This window comes from Salvelinus fontinalis, chromosome 8 (genome assembly GCF_029448725.1).
Source record: "Salvelinus fontinalis isolate EN_2023a chromosome 8, ASM2944872v1, whole genome shotgun sequence".
Classification (NCBI taxonomy): Eukaryota; Metazoa; Chordata; class Actinopteri; order Salmoniformes; family Salmonidae; genus Salvelinus; species Salvelinus fontinalis.
In genome coordinates this window covers 41,452,713-41,475,424 of record NC_074672.1, presented here as the reverse complement: position 1 = coordinate 41,475,424, position 22,712 = coordinate 41,452,713, and the positions used below count along the sequence as shown (strand labels likewise).

The 22,712-nt window shown below is 49.2% G+C and overlaps 1 protein-coding gene across 3 annotated transcripts in view; it reads left to right on the top strand.

Annotated features, from left to right (window-relative positions):
• LOC129861260 (kelch domain-containing protein 8B-like) overlaps positions 1 to 22,712 on the top strand; it is a 242,089-nt gene that overhangs the window by 96,540 nt on the left and 122,837 nt on the right. For all 3 annotated transcript variants that reach the window (XM_055932521.1, XM_055932519.1, XM_055932520.1), the window contains exon 3: positions 16,112 to 16,276. In XM_055932521.1, coding sequence (XP_055788496.1) covers positions 16,112 to 16,276 — 165 coding nt within the window. The remainder of the gene's footprint in view (positions 1 to 16,111; positions 16,277 to 22,712) is intronic.

Sequence of the window (22,712 nt, the reverse complement as noted above, 5' to 3'; positions counted from 1 at the left end):
ACTGGAGGAACAGCAGGTGGTGATTTAACTGGAGGAACAGCAGGTGGTCGGTAAACTGGAGGAACAGCAGTTGGTCATTTAACTGGAGGAACAGCATGTGGTCGGTTACCTGGAGGAACAGCAGGTGGTCGGTTAACTGGAGGAACAGCAGGTGGTGATTTAACTGGAGGAACAGTAGGTGGTCGGTTACCTGGAGGAACAGCAGGTGGTCGGTTAACTGGAGGAACAGCAGGTGGTGATTTAACTGGAGGAACAGCAGGTGGTCGGTTACCTGGAGAAACAGCAGGTGGTCAGTTACCCGGAGGAACAGCAGGTGGTCAGTTACCCGGAGGAACAGCAGGCGGTCATTTAACTGGAGGAACAGCAGGTGGTCGGTTACCCGGAGGAACAGCAGGTGGTCGGTTACCTGGAGGAACAGCAGGCGGTCATTTAACTGAAGGAACAGCAGGTGGTCGGTTACCTGGAGGAACAGCAGGTGGTCGGTTACCTGGAGGAACAGCAGGTGGTCAGTTACCTGGAGGAACAGCAGGTGGTCAGTTACCTGGAGGAACAGCAGGTGGTCAGTTACCTGGAGGAACAGCAGGTGGTCGGTTACCTGGAGGAACAGCAGGTGGTCGGTTACCTGGAGGAACAGCAGGTGGTCGGTTACCTGGAGGAACAGCAGGTGGTCAGTTACCTGGAGGAACAGCAGGTGGTCGGTTACCTGGAGGAACAGCAGGTGGTCAGTTACCTGGAGGAACAGCAGATGGTCATTTAACTGGAGGAACAGCAGGTGGCCGGTTACCTGGAGGAACAGCAGGTGGTCGGTTACCTGGAGGAATAGCAGGTGGTCGTTTAACTGGAGGAACAGCATGTGGTCGGTTAACTGGAGGAACAGCATGTGGTCGGTTAACTGGAGGAACAGCAGATGGTCGGTTAACTGGAGGAACAGCAGTTGGTCATTTAACTGGAGGAACAGCAGTTGGTCATTTAACTGGAGGAACAGCATGTGGTCGGTTAACTGGAGGAACAGCAGGTGGTCGGTTACCTGGAGGAACAGCAGGTGGTCGGTTACCTGGAGGAACAGCAGGTGGTGATTTAACTGGAGGAACAGCAGGTGGTCATTTAACTGGAGGAACAGCATGTGGTCGGTTACCTGGAGGAACAGCAGGTGGTCGGTTAACTGGAGGAACAGCAGGTGGTGATTTAACTGGAGGAACAGCAGGTGGTCAGTTACCTGGAGGAACAGCAGGTGGTCAGTTACCTGGAGGAACAGCAGGTGGTCAGTTACCTGGAGGAACAGCAGGTGGTCGGTTACCTGGAGGAACAGCAGGTGGTCGGTTACCTGGAGGAACAGCAGTTGGTCGGTTACCTGGAGAAACAGCAGGTGGTCAGTTACCTGGAGGAACAGCAGGTGGTCAGTTACCTGGAGGAACAGCAGGTGGTCAGTTACCTGGAGGAACAGCAGGTGGTCAGTTACCTGGAGGAACAGCAGGTGGTCAGTTACCTGGAGGAACAGCAGGTGGTCAGTTACCTGGAGGAACAGCAGGTGGTCAGTTACCTGGAGGAACAGCAGGTGGTCAGTTACCTGGAGGAACAGCAGGTGGTCGGTTACCTGGAGGAACAGCAGGTGGTCGGTTACCTGGAGGAACAGCAGGTGGTCGGTTACCTGGAGGAACAGCAGGTGGTCGGTTACCTGGAGGAACAGCAGGTGGTCAGTTACCTGGAGGAACAGCAGGTGGTCAGTTACCTGGAGGAACAGCAGGTGGTCGGTTACCTGGAGGAACAGCAGGTGGTCAGTTACCTGGAGGAACAGCAGATGGTCATTTAACTGGAGGAACAGCAGGTGGCCGGTTACCTGGAGGAACAGCAGGTGGTCGGTTACCTGGAGGAATAGCAGGTGGTCGTTTAACTGGAGGAACAGCATGTGGTCGGTTAACTGGAGGAACAGCATGTGGTCGGTTAACTGGAGGAACAGCAGTTGGTCATTTAACTGGAGGAACAGCAGTTGGTCATTTAACTGGAGGAACAGCATGTGGTCGGTTAACTGGAGGAACAGCAGGTGGTCGGTTACCTGGAGGAACAGCAGGTGGTCGGTTACCTGGAGGAACAGCAGGTGGTCGGTTACCTGGAGGAACAGCAGGTGGTGATTTACCTGGAGGAACAGCAGGTGGTCATTTAACAGGAGGAGCAGCAGATGGTCGGTTACCTGGAGGAACAGCAGGTTGTCGGTTAACTGGAGGAACAGCAGGTGGTGATTTACCTGGAGGAACAGCAGATGGTGATTTAACTGGAGGAACAGCAGGTGGTCGGTTAACTGGAGGAACAGCAGGTGGTCGGTTAACTGGAGGAACAGCAGGTGGTCGGTTACCTGGAGGAACAGCAGGTGGTCAGTTACCTGGAGGAACAGCAGGTGGTCATTTAACTGGAGGAACAGCAGGTGGTCGGTTACCCGGAGGAACAGCAGGTGGTCAGTTACCTGGAGGAACAGCAGGTGGTCATTTAACTGGAGGAACAGCAGGTGGTCGGTTACCTGGAGGAACAGCAGGTGGTCAGTTACCTGGAGGAACAGCAGGTGGTCATTTAACTGGAGGAACAGCAGGTGGTCGGTTACCCGGAGGAACAGCAGGTGGTCATTTAACTGGAGGAACAGCAGGTGGTCATTTAACTGGAGGAACAGCAGGTGGTCATTTAACTGGAGGAACAGCAGGTGGTCGGTGAACTGGAGGAACAGCAGGTGGTCGGTTACCTGGAGGAACAGCAGGTGGTCGGTTAACTGGAGGAACAGCAGGTGGTCGGTTAACTGGAGGAACAGCAGGTGGTCGGTTACCTGGAGGAACAGCAGGTGGTCAGTTACCTGGAGGAACAGCAGGTGGTCAGTTACCTGGAGGAACAGTAGGTGGTCGGTTACCTGGAGGAACAGCAGGTGGTTGGTTACCTGGAGGAACAGCAGGTGGTCAGTTACCTGGAGGAACAGCAGGTGGTCGGTTAACTGGAGGAACAGCAGGTGGTCATTTAACTGGAGGAACAGCAGGTGGTCGGTTACCTGGAGGAACAGCAGGTGGTCAGTTACCTGGAGGAACAGCAGGTGGTCATTTAACTGGAGGAACAGCAGGTGGTCGGTTACCCGGAGGAACAGCAGGTGGTCAGTTACCTGGAGGAACAGCAGGTGGTCATTTAACTGGAGGAACAGCAGGTGGTCGGTTACCTGGAGGAACAGCAGGTGGTCATTTACCTGGAGGAACAGCAGGTGGTCATTTAACTGGAGGAACAGCAGGTGGTCGGTTACCCGGAGGAACAGCAGGTGGTCATTTAACTGGAGGAACAGCAGGTGGTCATTTAACTGGAGGAACAGCAGGTTGTCGGTTAACTGGAGGAACAGCAGGTGGTCGTTACCTGGAGGAACAGCAGGTGGTCGGTTAACTGGAGGAACAGCAGGTGGTCGGTTACCTGGAGGAACAGCAGGTGGTCGGTTACCTGGAGGAACAGCAGGTAGTCGGTTACCTGGAGGAACAGTAGGTGGTCGGTTACCTGGAGGAACAGCAGGTGGTCGGTTACCTGGAGGAACAGCAGGTGGTCAGTTACCTGGAGGAACAGCAGGTGGTCGGTTAACTGGAGGAACAGCAGGTGGTCATTTAACTGGAGGAACAGCATGTGGTCGGTTACCCGGAGGAACAGCAGGTGGTCAGTTACCTGGAGGAACAGCGGGTGGTCATTTAACTGAAGGAACAGCAGGTGGTCGGTTACCTGGAGGAACAGCAGGTGGTCATTTAACTGGAGGAACAGCAGGTGGTCAGTTAACGGAGGAACAGCAGGTGGTCGGTTAACTGGAGGAATAGCAGGTGGTGATTTAACTGGAGGAACAGCAGGTGGTCGGTTACCTGGAGGAACAGCAGGTGGTCATTTACCTGGAGGAACAGCAGGTGGTCGGTTACCTGGAGGAACAGTAGGTGGTCGGTTACCTGGAGGAACAGCAGGTGGTCGGTTACCTGGAGGAACAGCAGGTGGTCAGTTACCTGGAGGAACAGCAGGTGGTCGGTTAACTGGAGGAACAGCAGGTGGTCATTTAACTGGAGGAACAGCAGGTGGTCGGTTACCTGGAGGAACAGCAGGTGGTCAGTTACCTGGAGGAACAGCAGGTGGTCATTTAACTGGAGGAACAGCAGGTGGTCGGTTACCCGGAGGAACAGCAGGTGGTCAGTTACCTGGAGGAACAGCAGGTGGTCATTTAACTGGAGGAACAGCAGGTGGTTGGTTACCCGGAGGAACAGCAGGTGGTCAGTTACCTGGAGGAACAGCAGGTGGTCATTTAACTGGAGGAACAGCAGGTGGTCGGTTACCTGGAGGAACAGCAGGTGGTCATTTACCTGGAGGAACAGCAGGTGGTCATTTAACTGGAGGAACAGCAGGTGGTCGGTTACCCGGAGGAACAGCAGGTGGTCATTTAACTGGAGGAACAGCAGGTGGTCATTTAACTGGAGGAACAGCAGGTGGTCGGTTAACTGGAGGAACAGCAAGTGGTCGTTACCTGGAGGAACAGCAGGTGGTTGGTTAACTGGAGGAACAGCAGGTTGTCGGTTACCTGGAGGAACAGCAGGTGGTCGGTTACCTGGAGGAACAGCAGGTGGTCGGTTACCTGGAGGAACAGCAGGTGGTCGGTTACCTGGAGGAACAGCAGGTGGTCGGTTACCTGGAGGAACAGCAGGTGGTCAGTTACCTGGAGGAACAGCAGGTGGTCGGTTAACTGGAGGGACAGCAGGTGGTCAATTAACTGGAGGAACAGCATGTGGTCGGTTACCCGGAGGAACAGCAGGTGGTCAGTTACCTGGAGGAACAGCGGGTGGTCATTTAACTGAAGGAACAGCAGGTGGTCGGTTACCTGGAGGAACAGCAGGTGGTCATTTAACTGGAGGAACAGCAGGTGGTCAGTTAACGGAGGAACAGCAGGTGGTCGGTTAACTGGAGGAATAGCAGGTGGTGATTTAACTGGAGGAACAGCAGGTGGTCATTTAACTGGAGGAACAGCAGGTGGTCATTTAACTGGAGGAACAGCAGGTGGTCGGTGAACTGGAGGAACAGCAGGTGGTCGGTTACCTGGAGGAACAGCAGGTGGTCGGTTAACTGGAGGAACAGCAGGTGGTCGGTTACCTGGAGGAACAGCAGGTGGTCGGTTACCTGGAGGAACAGCAGGTGGTCGGTTACCTGGAGGAACAGTAGGTGGTCGGTTACCTGGAGGAACAGCAGGTGGTTGGTTACCTGGAGGAACAGCAGGTGGTCAGTTACCTGGAGGAACAGCAGGTGGTCGGTTAACTGGAGGAACAGCAGGTGGTCATTTAACTGGAGGAACAGCAGGTGGTCGGTTACCTGGAGGAACAGCAGGTGGTCAGTTACCTGGAGGAACAGCAGGTGGTCATTTAACTGGAGGAACAGCAGGTGGTCGGTTACCCGGAGGAACAGCAGGTGGTCAGTTACCTGGAGGAACAGCAGGTGGTCATTTAACTGGAGGAACAGCAGGTGGTCGGTTACCTGGAGGAACAGCAGGTGGTCATTTACCTGGAGGAACAGCAGGTGGTCATTTAACTGGAGGAACAGCAGGTGGTCGGTTACCCGGAGGAACAGCAGGTGGTCATTTAACTGGAGGAACAGCAGGTGGTCATTTAACTGGAGGAACAGCAGGTGGTCGGTTAACTGGAGGAACAGCAGGTGGTCGTTACCTGGAGGAACAGCAGGTGGTCGGTTAACTGGAGGAACAGCAGGTGGTCGGTTACCTGGAGGAACAGCAGGTGGTCGGTTACCTGGAGGAACAGCAGGTGGTCGGTTACCTGGAGGAACAGTAGGTGGTCGGTTACCTGGAGGAACAGCAGGTGGTCGGTTACCTGGAGGAACAGCAGGTGGTCAGTTACCTGGAGGAACAGCAGGTGGTCGGTTAACTGGAGGAACAGCAGGTGGTCATTTAACTGGAGGAACAGCATGTGGTCGGTTACCCGGAGGAACAGCAGGTGGTCAGTTACCTGGAGGAACAGCGGGTGGTCATTTAACTGAAGGAACAGCAGGTGGTCGGTTACCTGGAGGAACAGCAGGTGGTCATTTAACTGGAGGAACAGCAGGTGGTCAGTTAACGGAGGAACAGCAGGTGGTCGGTTAACTGGAGGAATAGCAGGTGGTGATTTAACTGGAGGAACAGCAGGTGGTCGGTTACCTGGAGGAACAGCAGGTGGTCATTTACCTGGAGGAACAGCAGGTGGTCGGTTACCTGGAGGAACAGCAGGTGGTCGGTTACCTGGAGGAACAGCAGGTGGTCGGTTACCTGGAGGAACAGCAGGTGGTCAGTTACCTGGAGGAACAGCAGGTGGTCGGTTAACTGGAGGAACAGCAGGTGGTCATTTAACTGGAGGAACAGCAGGTGGTCGGTTACCTGGAGGAACAGCAGGTGGTCAGTTACCTGGAGGAACAGCAGGTGGTCATTTAACTGGAGGAACAGCAGGTGGTCGGTTACCCGGAGGAACAGCAGGTGGTCAGTTACCTGGAGGAACAGCAGGTGGTCATTTAACTGGAGGAACAGCAGGTGGTTGGTTACCCGGAGGAACAGCAGGTGGTCAGTTACCTGGAGGAACAGCAGGTGGTCATTTAACTGGAGGAACAGCAGGTGGTCGGTTACCTGGAGGAACAGCAGGTGGTCATTTACCTGGAGGAACAGCAGGTGGTCATTTAACTGGAGGAACAGCAGGTGGTCGGTTACCCGGAGGAACAGCAGGTGGTCATTTAACTGGAGGAACAGCAGGTGGTCATTTAACTGGAGGAACAGCAGGTGGTCGGTTAACTGGAGGAACAGCAGGTGGTCGTTACCTGGAGGAACAGCAGGTGGTCGGTTAACTGGAGGAACAGCAGGTTATCGGTTACCTGGAGGAACAGCAGGTGGTCGGTTACCTGGAGGAACAGCAGGTGGTCGGTTACCTGGAGGAACAGTAGGTGGTCGGTTACCTGGAGGAACAGCAGGTGGTCGGTTACCTGGAGGAACAGCAGGTGGTCAGTTACCTGGAGGAACAGCAGGTGGTCGGTTAACTGGAGGGACAGCAGGTGGTCAATTAACTGGAGGAACAGCATGTGGTCGGTTACCCGGAGGAACAGCAGGTGGTCAGTTACCTGGAGGAACAGCGGGTGGTCATTTAACTGAAGGAACAGCAGGTGGTCGGTTACCTGGAGGAACAGCAGGTGGTCATTTAACTGGAGGAACAGCAGGTGGTCAGTTAACGGAGGAACAGCAGGTGGTCGGTTAACTGGAGGAACAGCAGGTGGTGATTTAACTGGAGGAACAGCAGGTGGTCGGTTAACTGGAGGAACAGCAGGTGGTCGGTTACCTGGAGGAACAGCAGGTGGTCGGTTACCTGGAGGAACAGCAGGTGGTCAGTTACCTGGAGGAACAGCAGGTGGTCATTTAACTGGAGGAACAGCAGGTGGTCGGTTACCCGGAGGAACAGCAGGTGGTCAGTTACCTGGAGGAACAGCAGGTGGTCATTTAACTGGAGGAACAGCAGGTGGTCGGTTACCTGGAGGAACAGCAGGTGGTCAGTTACCTGGAAGAACAGCAGGTGGTCATTTAACTGGAGGAACAGCAGGTGGTCGGTTACCCGGAGGAACAGCAGGTGGTCATTTAACTGGAGGAACAGCAGGTGGTCGGTTAACTGGAGGAACAGCAGGTGGTCATTTAACTGAAGGAACAGCAGGTGGTCGGTTACCTGGAGGAATAGCAGGTGGTCAGTTACCTGGAGGAACAGCAGGTGGTCGGTTACCTGGAGGAACAGCAGGTGGTCAGTTACCTGGAGGAACAGCAGGTGGTCAGTTACCTGGAGGAACAGCAGATGGTCATTTAACTGGAGGAACAGCAGGTGGTCGGTTACCTGGAGGAACAGCAGGTGGTCGGTTACCTGGAGGAATAGCAGGTGGTCGGTTAACTGGAGGAACAGCAGGTGGTCGGTTAACTGGAGGAATAGCAGGTGGTCGGTTACCTGGAGGAACAGCAGGTGGTCGGTTACCTTGAGGAACAGCAGGTGGTCAGTTACCTGGAGGAACAGCAGGTGGTCTGTTACCTGGAGGAACAGCAGGTGGTCAGTTACCTGGAGGAACAGCAGGTGGTCAGTTACCTGGAGGAACAGCAGGTGGTCAGTTACCTGGAGGATCAGCAGGTGGTCAGTTACCTGGAGGAACAGCAGGTGGTCAGTTACCTGGAGGAACAGCAGGTGGTCAGTTACCTGGAGGAACAGCAGGTGGTCAGTTACCTGGAGGAACAGCAGGTGGTCAGTTACCTGGAGGAACAGCAGGTTGTCGGTTAACTGGAGGAACAGCAGGTGGTGATTTAACTGGAGGAACAGCATGTGACTTTTTAATTGGAGGAACAGCAAGTGGTCAGTTAACTGGAGGAACAGCAGGTGGTCATTTAACTGGAGGAACAGCAGGTGGTCAGTTACCTGGAGGAACAGCAGGTGGTCAGTTACCTGGAGGAACAGCAGGTGGTCAGTTACCTGGAGGATCAGCAGGTGGTCAGTTACCTGGAGAAACAGCAGGTGGTTATTTAACTGGAGGAACAGCAGGTGGTCAGTTACCTGGAGGAACAGCAGGTGGTCGGTTACCTGGAGGAACAGCAGGTGGTCAGTTACCTGGAGGAACAGCAGGTGGTCGGTTACCTGGAGGAACAGCAGGTAGTTATTTAACTGGAGGAACAGCAGGTGGTTATTTAACTGGAGGAACAGCAGGTGGTCGGTTACCTGGAGGAACAGCAGGTAGTTATTTAACTGGAGGAACAGCAGGTGGTCGGTTACCTGGAGGAACAGCAGGTAGTTATTTAACTGGAGGAACAGCAGGTGGTTATTTAACTGGAGGAACAGCAGGTGGTCGGTTACCTGGAGGAACAGCAGGTGGTCGGTTACCTGGAGAAACAGCAGGTGGTCGGTTACCTGGAGGAACAGCAGGTGGTCGGTTACCTGGAGAAACAGCAGGTAGTTATTTAACTGGAGAAACAGCAGGTGGTCGGTTACCTGGAGGAACAGCAGGTGGTCAGTTACCTGGAGAAACAGCAGGTGGTGATTTAACTGGAGGAACAGCAGGTGGTCAGTTACCTGGAGGAACAGCAGGTGGTCAGTTACCTGGAGGAACAGCAGGTGGTCAGTTACCTGGAGGAACAGCAGGTGGTCAGTTACCTGGAGGAACAGCAGGTGGTCAGTTACCTGAAGGAACAGCAGGTGGTCAGTTACCTGGAGGAACAGCAGGTGGTCAGTTACCTGGAGGAACAGCAGGTGGTCAGTTACCTGGAGGAACAGCAGGTGGTCAGTTACCTGGAGGAACAGCAGGTGGTCGGTTACCTGGAGGAACAGCAGGTGGTCAGTTACCTGGAGGAACAGCAGGTGGTCAATTACCTGAAGGAACAGCAGGTGGTCGGTTACCTGGAGGAACAGCAGGTGGTCGGTTACCTGGAGGAACAGCAGGTGGTCAGTTACCTGGAGGAACAGCAGGTGGTCAGTTACCTGGAGGAACAGCAGGTGGTCGGTTACCTGGAGTAACAGCAGGTGGTCAGTTACCTGGAGGAACAGCAGGTGGTCAGTTACCTGGAGGAACAGCAGGTGGTCGGTTACCTGGAGGAACAGCAGGTGGTTGGTAAATAAGACTTCTCCTTTTGGACAAACACAACGTGCTCTGTTTAGGGCGGATGTTAGTCTGTGTTGATTGAGTCTGTCTTATTATTTGTTCACATATTACGTGAACGTAGCTATTGATTGTGCTGATTACGTGAATGCTATCTAATCTGTTAGGCTACTGCTTAACATGTCTGATTACCATATCTGATTTCCTGTTGTTGTTGCATCTTGCCCATCTGTGAATTCACGGATCTGTGTGTTGCGTATGGTCTGCTCTGTGTTGGTCATTGATTTTTCTGTTAATCTTTAGTTAGAATGTCACGTTCATCATGGGTGGTGATGATGTAGGCCTGTGTTATTATCATCCACCAGTCAGCACCACCTGCACCAGCTCCATGAGCTCCACCCCTTAATTGTCTGCTGGGTTGTGTTGCGGTTGCCATGGCGTCTCCCTGAGAGACGTGCATAGATCAGAGCAGATTTACCTTAATTAGAGGAGACTGCGATGGAACCTCAGGGAGGCGGGCCTGTAGGAGGTTGGTGCTCCAGGGGTCCAGAGTTGTGCCTGAGACCCCCTGCCCTCTGCACTCCCTGCCCTCTCCCTATGACTGAGACCCCCTCCCTCCCCTCTCCCTACGACTGAGACACTCTCCCTACGACTGAGACCCCCTCCCTCCCCTCTCCCTACGACTGAGACCCCCTCCCTCCCCTCTCCCTACAACTGAGACCACTCCCTCCCCTCTCCCTACAACTGAGACCCCTCCCTCCGTTCTCCGTACGACCGAGACCCTCTTCATACAACTGAGACCCCTCCCTCCCTTCTCCATACGACTGAGACCCCCTCCCTCCCCTCTCCCTACAGCTGAGACCCCCTCCCTCCCCTCTCCATACGACTGAGACCCCCTCCCTCCCCTCCCTCCCCTCTCCCTACAGCTGAGACCCCCTCCCTTCCCTCTCCCTACAGCTGAGACCCCCTCCCTCCCCTCTCCCTACAGCTGAGACCCCCTCCCTCCCCTCTCCCTACAGCTGAGACCCCCTCCCTCTCCTCTCCCTACAGCTGAGACCCCCTCCCTCCCTTTTCCATACGACTGAGACCCCCTCCCTTCCCTCTCCCTACAGCTGAGACCCCCTTCCTTCCCTCTCCCTACAGCTGAGACCCCCTCCCTCCCCTCTCCCTACAGCTGAGACCCCCTCCCTCCCTTTTCCATACGACTGAGACCCCCTCCCTCCCCTCTCCCTACAGCTGAGACCCCCTCCCTCCCCTCTCCCTACAGCTGAGACCCCCTCCCTCCCCTCCCTCCCCTCTCCCTACAGCTGAGACCCCCTCCCTCCCCTCTCCCTACAGCTGAGACCCCCTCCCTCCCCTCTCCCTACAGCTGAGACCCCCTCCCTCCCCTCCCTCCCTTCTCCCTACAGCTGAGACCCCCTCCCTCCCCTCTCCATACGACTGAGACCCCCTCCCTCCCCTCTCCCTACAGCTGAGACCCCCTCCCTCCCCTCTCCCTACAGCTGAGACCCCCTCCCTCCCCTCCCTCCCCTCTCCCTACAGCTGAGACCCCCTCCCTCCCCTCTCCATACGACTGAGACCCCCTTCCTCCCCTCTCCCTACAGCTGAGACCCCCTCCCTCCCCTCTCCATACGACTGAGACCCCCTCCCTCCCCTCCCTCCCCTCTCCCTACAGCTAAGACCCCCTCCCTCCCCTCTCCATACGACTGAGACCCTCTCCCTCCCCTCTCCATACGACTGAGACCCCCTCCCTCCCCTCTCCCTACAGCTGAGACCCCCTCCCTCCCCTCTCCCTACAGCTGAGACCCCCTCCCTTCTCTCTCCCGACCGCTCCCCCTTACAACCACAGCCAACCATCTTTGAGTTATTTTTATGCACAGAGAAAAAAAAAACAACGGGTGATTGATTACAGATTTATTGTGTTAATAATACCCAATGGGTACGTTTAGCTGTTTTAATGTTGTTAGAGTGAGATTGTGACATCATATTAGGTTATTCGTTTTATGTTAATGAATCATTTACTGAGTAAAAAGAAAAGAGTCTCACTGCCTGCGGAACTCCTAGCTCTCCCGAATTGTCACTAGAAAACCCCAGCCATCGGTGGCAATATATTGTGGAGGATTATAATGAGTGAGAATGAGGAATTCACATTAGTGTCATTAAACAAGTGAGAAAATCATAGTGTGGAATTTATACTGCTGTGATACAGTGTTTCCCGCAGGGCTTTGCGAATGGCTGTTTGATATTTGCTCATAAAAAGGTTGTCATTTTATTTCACAGAGGGATAGGACTATCAAAGCCCATTTTAAGCGCTTTTGATGGTAAAAGCTCAACATGTGTATGCAGTATTCATTGAAACATTGACTGTCATTTTCTTTGTTGCATTTTGAATTTGTTTACCCACACATATTTTTATTTACTCACTCACTCACTTGCACACGCGCAGGCACACACACACACGCAGGTCTGTGTGTGTTTGTGCTTGGTGGGCCAGGTCTGTGTGTGGGGGGGGCTCTGTTCTGAACCGCTGAGAGGCGGGGGGCCGTTATGACCTGTGGCTTTAAGATGGAACAGGCTGCAGTGCTCCCTGAGAGGAGGCCCTTCAGACCACGACAGAGAGGAGATGAGAAGGGTGAGAAGACCAGAGAAGAGCAGATAGGAGCAGAGAGGGGTGAGAGGAACAGAGGGGAGCAGAGAGGGGTGAGAGGAGCAGAGAGGAGGTGAGAGGAGCAGAGAGGAGCAGAGAGGGGTGAGAGGAGCAGAGAGGAGCAGAGAGGGGTGAGAAGAGCTGAGAGGAGCAGAGAGGGGTGAGAAGAGCTGAGAGGAACAGAGAGGAGCAGAGTGGGGCAGAGAGGGGTGAGAGGAACAGAGAGGAACAGATGAAAAGATAGGAGCGAGAGGAACAGAGGGGAGCAGAGAGGGGTTAGAGGAGATGAGAGGAGCAGAGATGAGCAGATAGGAGGTAAGAGGAGCAGCGAAGGGCAGAGAGAAACAGTGAGGAGCTGAGAGGAGGTGAGAGAGGTGAGAGAAGCAGAGAGGGGTGAGAGCAGCAGAGAGAAATAGAGAGGGGTGAGAGGAGAAGAAGAGGTGAGAGGAGCAGAGAGGAGCAGAGAGGAGCTGAGAGGAGCAGAGAGGGGTGAGAAGAGCTGAGAGGAACAGAGAGGAGCAGAGTGGGGCAGAGAGGGGTGAGAGGAACAGAGAGGAACAGAGGAAAAGATAGGAGCGAGAGGAACAGAGGGAAGCAGAGAGGGGTTAGAGGAGATGAGAGGAGCAGAGATGAGCAGATAGGAGGTAAGAGGAGCAGCGAAGGGCAGAGAGAAACAGTGAGGAGCTGAGAGGAGGTGAGAGAGGTGAGAGGAGCAGAGAGGGGTGAGAGCAGCAGAGAGAAATAGAGAGGGGTGAGAGGAGAAGAAGAGGTGAGAGGAGCAGAGAGGGGTGAGAGGAGCAGAGAGGAGCAGAGAGGAGATGAGAGGAGCAGAGAGGAGGTGAGAGTGGACACGGATAGAAGGAGATAAGTGTGAAAGGGGTATCCAGACAAGTGTGAGAGAGCTGGAATAAAAGGCAACAGTAAAGTGTCTATGAGCTGTCTTTTTTCAAGGTGACCACTGATCCAGTAGTTTTGGTAATCTAGTACTTTAGTCAATGTCAAATCAGTGATGGGCTTTTAATAAGCAAGCAAGGAGGGATGTATTAGGAAACACTTCCTCAGCACTCTCTTTGCCATCTCTCTGCCTGGCCTTACTCAGCTACCTCATCTACCTCATCTACCATCTACCTCATCGACCTCATCTACCAACTACCTCATCTACCTCATCTACCAACTACCTCATCTACCTCATCTACCAACTACCTCATCTACCTAATCTACCAACTACCTCAGCTACCTCATCTACCATCTACCTCATCTACCAACTACCTCATCTACCAACTACCTCATCTACCAACTACCTCATCTACCCCATCTACCTCATCTACCAACTACCTCATCTACCAACCTCCTCACCTACCTCATCTACCTCAAATACCAACTACCTCATCTACCAACTACCTCATCTACCAACTACCATCTACCTCATCTACCTCATCTACCAACTACCATCTACCTCATCTACCTCATCTGCCATCTACCATCTACCTCATCTACCAACTACCTCATCTACCTCATCTACCTCATCTACCAACTACCATCTACCTCATCTACCAACTACCTCATCTACCATCTACCTCATCTACCAACTACCTCATCTACCTCATCTACCAACTACCTCATCTACCTCATCTACCAACTACCTCATCTACTTCATCTACCAACTACCTCATCTACCATCTACCTCATCTACCATCTACCTCATCTACCAACTACCTCATCTACCAACTACCTCATTTACCAACTACCTCATCTACCTCATCCACCAACTACCTCATCTACCAACTACCTCATCCACCAACTACCTTATCTACCAACTACCTTATCTACCAACTACCTCATCTACCAAGTACCTCATCTACCAAGTACCTCATCTACCATCTACCTCATCTACCAACTACCTCATCTACCTCATACTGTTATTTATTTTTTCTGCTCCTTTGCACCCCAGTATCTCTACTTGCACATTCATCTTCTGCACATATATCACTCCAGTGTGTAATTTCTAAATTGTAATTATTTCTCCACTATGGCCTATCTATTGCCTTACCTCCCTTATCGTACCTCATTTGCACACTGTATATATACTTTTTTTCCTATTGTATTATTGACTGTATGTTTGTTTATTCCATGTGTAACTCTGTGTTGTTGTTTGTGTCTCACTGCTTTGCTTTATCTTGGCCAGGTCGCAGTTGTAAATGAGAACTTGTTCTCAACTGGCCTACCTAGTTAAATAAAGGTGGGGAAAAAAGTAAAAATACTCCCCTTCTCCACGTCTCTCTCTCTTCTAGCTTGCTTTGCCACTCTCTTTTCTCTCTGTCTCATCCTCCTTCAGTCGCCCCTCTCTGTCTGCTCTCCCTCGTTTGTCTTTGGTGTGTGTGTGTGTGTGTGTGTGTGTGTGTGTGTGTGTGTGTGTGTGTGTGTGTGTGTGTGTGTGTGTGTGTGTGTGTGTGTGTGTGTGTGTGTGTGTGTGTGTGTGTGTGTGTGTGTGTGTGTGTGTGTGTGTGTGTGTGTGTGTGCTGGCTCTGAGTCATGTTCTAAGTAGGAACAGGCCCTCTGTCAGCAGCTGTGCAGCAGGCTACAGGGACACGGGGGGAGGGGGGTGATACTTGTGCAGCAGGCTACAGGGACACGGGGGGGGGGGGGGGGGGGGGTGATAAATGTACAGCTGCTACATGATAAGGGGGAAAGACTAGGAGCTGTTTTTGCATTCAGAGCTTCAGTTCTCTGTCTGAAAGTGTAACAGTTAGTTTTCCTGCTTCTCTAGATTAGTGCGATGCTGTAGTCACAACTCAGAGTGCTTTAATCGTCCTCTCCTCTTTCCTCTTGACCTTTCCAACCCGTCCCCTCACTCTATCTACTCTGCCTTCCAGCAATCCACCCAGCCACGCATATATTCAGAAATATACCCACCCATCCATCAATGTGTGGTATATGACCAATATACCACGGTTAAGGGCTGTTCTTAAGCACGGTGCAACGCAAAGTGCCTGGACACAGCCCTTAGCGGTGGTATATCTCTGATATGCCTCGGCTTTCAACCAATCAGCATTCAGGGCTTGAACCATCCAGTTTATAATCCTAAATATACCCACTCTTCCATTCATCCATCCATCTATTTCCAGACACTCTGCAGTGAGTGTCAACGTGTGTCTCTCTCCTCGGTATCTGACAGGAAGTGCAGTGGCATTAAGGCCGACATGTGGTTCTCTCTCTCCTCGGTATCTGACAGGAAGTGCAGTGGCATTAAGGCTGACATGTGGTTGTCTCTCTCCTCGGTATCTGACAGGAAGTGCAGTGGCATTAAGGCTGACATGTGGTTCTCTCTCTCTCCTCGGTATCTGACAGGAAGTGCAGTGGCATTAAGGCTGACATGTGGTTGTCTCTCTCCTCGGTATCTGACAGGAAGTGCAGTGGCATTAAGGCTTACATGTGGTTGTCTCTCTCCTCGGTATCTGACAGGAAGTGCAGTGGCATTAAGGCTGACATGTGGTTGTCTCTCTCCTCGGTATCTGACAGGAAGTGCAGTGGCATTAAGGCTGACATGTGGTTGTCTCTCTCCTCGGTATCTGACAGGAAGTGCAGTGGCATTAAGGCCGACGTGGTTGTCTCTCTCCTCGGTATCTGACAGGAAGTGCAGTGGCATTAAGGCTGACATGTGGTTGTTCCATTTTATTCTATCAACATTTTGGATAGTGGAATTGGGAGCTGATGAAATTACACCCACTCTTTTGTTCAATCTGAGACATTTCTGACTCTCTCTCTCTCCCCTCTTTCTCTCTCTATCTCTCCTCTTTCTCCCCCTCTCCTCTCCCCTCTCTCTCTCTCGCTCTCTCTCTTCTCTGTCAGATGGGAAGGTGTATGCGCTGGGAGGGATGGCAGCTGACACTACGCCCCAGGCGCTAGTGAGGGTATACGAGCCGGAGAAGGACCAATGGCAGGCCTTGACCTCCATGCCCACGCCTCGCTACGGAGCCACCTCCTTCCTGAGAGGCAACAAGATTTACGTGCTGGGTAGGTCACGCCCCCATCCCCCCACACCCCCAATGTCCCCACTGTGTGCCACTCTGGTCATATCTGCCCTACGGCCACACACTCCACATGTACACTCTGTCGTACCGCACACACATTCAAATATGGTTGCACGTACAGCACATGTACACGAACACACACACTCTCTCTAGCTAAGAGGTCTGGGGAGGGCCCATCTCCATCTCACGGTCTACACACACACACACACACGAGAGAGAGAGAGAGAGAGAGAGAGAGAGAGAGAGAGAGAGAGCGAGAGAGAGCGAGAGAGAGCGAGAGAGAGCGAGAGAGAGCGAGAGAGAGCGAGAGAGAGCGAGAGAGAGCGAGAGCGAGAGAGAGAGAGAGAGAGAGAGAGAGAGAGAGAGAGAGAGAGAGAGAGAGAGAGAGAGAGACGTGTCCTTCACTTCTGTAGATCTGTTCTCTGAGTCCCCGCGCAAACATGATCAATCTGATTATTAATACGTCACAAGAACAGATGAAATTCATAGGCATTCATTCACTGGTACCTGCACTGCAGCTGTGGCCTACAGCCTTCACTGAATAGGAGCGGAGACATATACCTAAATATATGACTGTGTAGGAGAAAAACATATTTCTAAAGTTGTGCTCTTATGAATATTCATGAGTGAAGTCCATCGCCAGCAGGACACTATAACCTCATACTTCTCTCCAGGGCTGGTACATCTATCTGGTGTTCCTGTATTACTGGCTGCCTGTCTGGCTACCTGCTGGGCTCCAGTCACATAGATAAATGGCTTGCTAGCTAGCAGGCTTATGCTGCAGAATCACATTACAGGGATCAATTGAGGGATGAGGGTAATTATTTTATTCATGTTGTTTGTTAAGCAACTGGAGGTACAATAGTCTATCAGGGTCAAACGAAATGCTACTGGTAAAAAAAAAATCTAAATCTGTCTGGAGAAGTGTTCTGTACACTAATCACCACCACACACACTTCTTCCCATCAATATCAATTTCTCCCTTCTGGAAGTGTGGGAAAAGGATGCACTGTTCAAAATGTGTACAGAAGTACACCTTGATGCACTTGTTCCTATTTACAGTGCAATTTAGAAACTCTTATGATTTAATGTAAAACAAACACTTTACTGTACAGGCAGGATAATATTGCTGCTCAAGCGTTAGTATGCCAGATACTTGACGTGAATAGAACTGTCATAAAATGTAAATGGTTTTTAAAATGATATTGCTTGCGAATGGGACTGTATTTCAGACTGTTACAGCCAAGTGCATAAGCCAAGGGAATTGGGGGTGCCGAGCACCTCTGAAAAATCTGAATTAAAGATATATATTAATAGAAATATATATTGTTTTTTAACAAAATGTTTTTCACAAAAGTAGTGCACTGGGCCTTTTACTACTATTAGCAGACTGATATAGACTTCTGTAGCGCAGGCAACAACAACAAAATTCAGCATCTCTGCTTTGGCAAGAAAATGTAGGTGTATAATTAAGAACAGAATCTTGCAGGATTCAATATTTGGAATTGTTGTTGCCCTGTTCCTTTCTCTGTGATGTCATTCTAATGGAATCCAGAAAGAACAAAACCCTGTTCCTTTATCTGTGATGTCATTCTAATGGAATCCAGAAAGAACAAAACCCTGTTCCTTTCTCTGTGATGTCATTCTAATGGAATCCAGAAAGAACAAAACCCTGTTCCTTTATCTGTGATGTCATTCTAATGGAATCCAGAAAGAACAAAACCCTGTTCCTTTATCTGTGATGTCATTCTAATGGAATCCAGAAAGAACAAAACCCTGTTCCTTTCTCTGTGATGTCATTCTAATGGAATCCAGAAAGAACAAAACCCTGTTCCTTTCTCTGTGATGTCATTCTAATGGAATCCAGAAAGAACAAAACCCTGTCCCTAACTCTGTGATGTCATTCTAATGGAATCCAGAAAGAACAAAACCCTGTTCCTTTATCTGTGATGTCATTCTAATGGAATCCAGAAAGAACAAAACCCTGTCCCTTTCTCTGTGATGTCATTCTAATGGAATCCAGAAAGAACAAAACCCTGTCCCTTTCTCTGTGATGTCATTCTAATGGAATCCAGAAAGAACAAAACCCTGTCCCTTTATCTGTGATGTCATTTTAATGGAATCCAGAAAGAACAAAACCCTGTTCCTTTATCTGTGATGTCATTCCAATGGAATCCAGAAAGAACAAAACCCTGTCCCTTTTTCTGTGATGTCATTCTAATGGAATCCAGAAAGAACAAAACCCTGTTCCTTTCTCTGTGATGTCATTCTAATGGAATCCAGAAAGAACAAAACCCTGTCCCTTTCTCTGTGATGTCATTCTAATGGAATCCAGAAAGAACAAAACCCTCTTCCTTTATCTGTGATGTCATTCTAATGGAATCCAGAAAGAACAAAACCCTGTTCCTTTCTCTGTGATGTCATTCTAATGGAATCCAGAAAGAACAAAACCCTGTTCCTTTCTCTGTGATGTCATTCTAATGGAATCCAGAAAGAACAAAACCCTGTTCCTTTCTCTGTGATGTCATTCTAATGGAATCCAGAAAGAACAAAACCCTGTCCCTTTATCTGTGATGTCATTCTAATGGAATCCAGAAAGAACAAAACCCTGTCCCTTTCTCTGTGATGTCATTCTAATGGAATCCAGAAAGAACAAAACCCTGTTCCTTTCTCTGTGATGTCATTCTAATGGAATCCAGAAAGAACAAAATCCTGTTCCTTTATCTGTGATGTCATTCTAATGGAATCCAGAAAGAACAAAATCCTGTTCCTTTATCTGTGATGTCATTCTAATGGAATCCAGAAAGAACAAAACCCTGTTCCTTTATCTGTGATGTCATTCTAATGGAATCCAGAAAGAACAAAACCCTGTTCCTTTCTCTGTGATGTCATTCTAATGGAATCCAGAAAGAACAAAACCCTGTTCCTTTCTCTGTGATGGCATTCTAATGGAATCCAGAAAGAACAAAACCCTGTTCCCTTCTCTGTGATGTCATTCTAATGGAATCCAGAAAGAACAAAACCCTGTTCCTTTCTCTGTGATGTCATTCTAATGGAATCCAGAAAGAACAAAACCCTGTCCCTTTCTCTGTGATGTCATTCTAATGGAATCCAGAAAGAACAAAACCCTGTTCCTTTATCTGTGATGTCATTCTAATGGAATCCAGAAAGAACAAAACCCTGTTCCTTTCTCTGTGATGTCATTCTAATGGAATCCAGAAAGAACAAAACCCTGTTCCTTTCTCTGTGATGTCATTCTAATGGAATCCAGAAAGAACAAAACCCTGTTCCTTTATCTGTGATGTCATTCTAATGGAATCCAGAAAGAACAAAACCCTGTTCCTTTATCTGTGATGTCATTCTAATGGAATCCAGAAAGAACAAAACCCTGTTCCTTTCTCTGTGATGTCATTCTAATGGAATCCAGAAAGAACAAAACCCTGTTCCTTTATCTGTGATGTCATTCTAATGGAATCCAGAAAGAACAAAACCCTCTTCCTTTCTCTGTGATGTCATTCTAATGGAATCCAGAAAGAACAAAACCCTCTTCCTTTATCTGTGATGTCATTCTAATGGAATCCAGAAAGAGCAAAACCCTGTTCCTTTCTCTGTGATGTCATTCTAATGGAATCCAGAAAGAGCAAAACCCTGTTCCTTTCTCTGTGATGTCATTCTAATGGAATCCAGAAAGAGCAAAACCCTGTTCCTTTCTCTGTGATGTCATTCTAATGGAATCCAGAAAGAACAAAACCCTGTTCCTTTCTCTGTGATGTCATTCTAATGGAATCCAGAAAGAACAAAACCCTGTCCCTTTCTCTGTGATGTCATTCTAATGGAATCCAGAAAGAACAAAACCCTGTTCCTTTCTCTGTGATGTCATTCTAATGGAATCCAGAAAGAACAAAACCCTGTTCCTTTCTCTGTGATGTCATTCTAATGGAATCCAGAAAGAACAAAATCCTGTTCCTTTATCTGTGATGTCATTCTAATGGAATCCAGAAAGAACAAAACCCTGTTCCTTTATCTGTGATGTCATTCTAATGGAATCCAGAAAGAACAAAACCCTGTTCCTTTCTCTGTGATGGCATTCTAATGGAATCCAGAAAGAACAAAACCCTGTTCCTTTCTCTGTGATGGCATTCTAATGGAATCCAGAAAGAACAAAACCCTGTTCCTTTCTCTGTGATGGCATTCTAATGGAATCCAGAAAGAACAAAACCCTGTTCCCTTCTCTGTGATGTCATTCTAATGGAATCCAGAAAGAACAAAACCCTGTCCCTTTCTCTGTGATGTCATTCTAATGGAATCCAGAAAGAACAAAACCCTGTTCCTTTATCTGTGATGTCATTCTAATGGAATCCAGAAAGAACAAAACCCTGTTCCTTTCTCTGTGATGACATTCTAATGGAATCCAGAAAGAACAAAACCCTGTTCCTTTATCTGTGATGTCATTCTAATGGAATCCAGAAAGAACAAAACCCTGTTCCTTTATCTGTGATGTCATTCTAATGGAATCCAGAAAGAACAAAACCCTGTTCCTTTCTCTGTGATGTCATTCTAATGGAATCCACAAAGAACAAAACCCTGTTCCTTTCTCTGTGATGGCATTCTAATGGAATCCAGAAAGAACAAAACCCTGTTCCCTTCTCTGTGATGGCATTCTAATGGAATCCAGAAAGAACAAAACCCTGTTCCTTTATCTGTGATGTCATTCTAATGGAATCCAGAAAGAACAAAACCCTGTTCCTTTATCTGTGATGTCATTCTAATGGAATCCAGAAAGAACAAAACCCTGTTCCTTTATCTGTGATGTCATTCTAATGGAATCCAGAAAGAACAAAACCCTGTTCCTTTCTCTGTGATGTCATTCTAATGGAATCCAGAAAGAACAAAACCCTGTTCCTTTATCTGTGATGTCATTCTAATGGAATCCAGAAAGAACAAAACCCTGTTCCTTTCTCTGTGATGTCATTCTAATGGAATCCAGAAAGAACAAAACCCTGTTCCTTTCTCTGTGATGTCATTCTAATGGAATCCAGAAAGAACAAAACCCTGTTCCTTTCTCTGTGATGTCATTCTAATGGAATCCAGAAAGAACAAAACCCTGTTCCTTTCTCTGTGATGTCATTCTAATGGAATCCAGAAAGAACAAAACCCTGTTCCTTTCTCTGTGATGTCATTCTAATGGAATCCAGAAAGAACAAAACCCTGTCCCTTTCTCTGTGATGTCATTCTAATGGAATCCAGAAAGAACAAAACCCTGTCCCTTTCTCTGTGATGTCATTCTAATGGAATCCAGAAAGAACAAAACCCTCTTCCTTTATCTGTGATGTCATTCTAATGGAATCCAGAAAGAACAAAACCCTGTTCCTTTCTCTGTGATGTCATTCTAATGGAATCCAGAAAGAACAAAACCCTGTTCCTTTCTCTGTGATGTCAATCTAATGGAATCCAGAAAGAACAAAACCCTGTTCCTTTCTCTGTGATGTCATTCTAATGGAATCCAGAAAGAACAAAACCCTGTTCCTTTCTCTGTGATGTCATTCTAATGGAATCCAGAAAGAACAAAACCCTGTTCCTTTCTCTGTGATGTCATTCTAATGGAATCCAGAAAGAACAAAACCCTGTCCCTTTCTCTGTGATGTCATTCTAATGGAATCCAGAAAGAACAAAACCCTGTTCCTTTATCTGTGATGTCATTCTAATGGAATCCAGAAAGAACAAAACCCTGTTCCTTTCTCTGTGATGTCATTCTAATGGAATCCAGAAAGAGCAAAATCCTGTTCCTTTCTCTGTGATGTCATTCTAATGGAATCCAGAAAGAACAAAACCCTGTTCCTTTATCTGTGATGTCATTCTAATGGAATCCAGAAAGAACAAAACCCTGTTCCTTTCTCTGTGATGTCATTCTAATGGAATCCAGAAAGAACAAAACCCTGTTCCTTTCTCTGTGATGGCATTCTAATGGAATCCAGAAAGAACAAAACCCTGTTCCCTTCTCTGTGATGGCATTCTAATGGAATCCAGAAAGAACAAAACCCTGTTCCTTTCTCTGTGATGTCATTCTAATGGAATCCAGAAAGAACAAAACCCTGTCCCTTTCTCTGTGATGTCATTCTAATGGAATCCAGAAAAAACAAAACCCTGTCCCTTTATCTGTGATGTCATTCTAATGGAATCCAGAAAGAACAAAACCCTGTTCCTTTATCTGTGATGTCATTCTAATGGAATCCAGAAAGAACAAAACCCTGTTCCTTTCTCTGTGATGTCATTCTAATGGAATCCAGAAAGAACAAAACCCTGTTCCTTTATCTGTGATGTCATTCTAATGGAATCCAGAAAGAACAAAACCCTGTTCCTTTCTCTGTGATGTCATTCTAATGGAATCCAGAAAGAACAAAACCCTGTTCCTTTCTCTG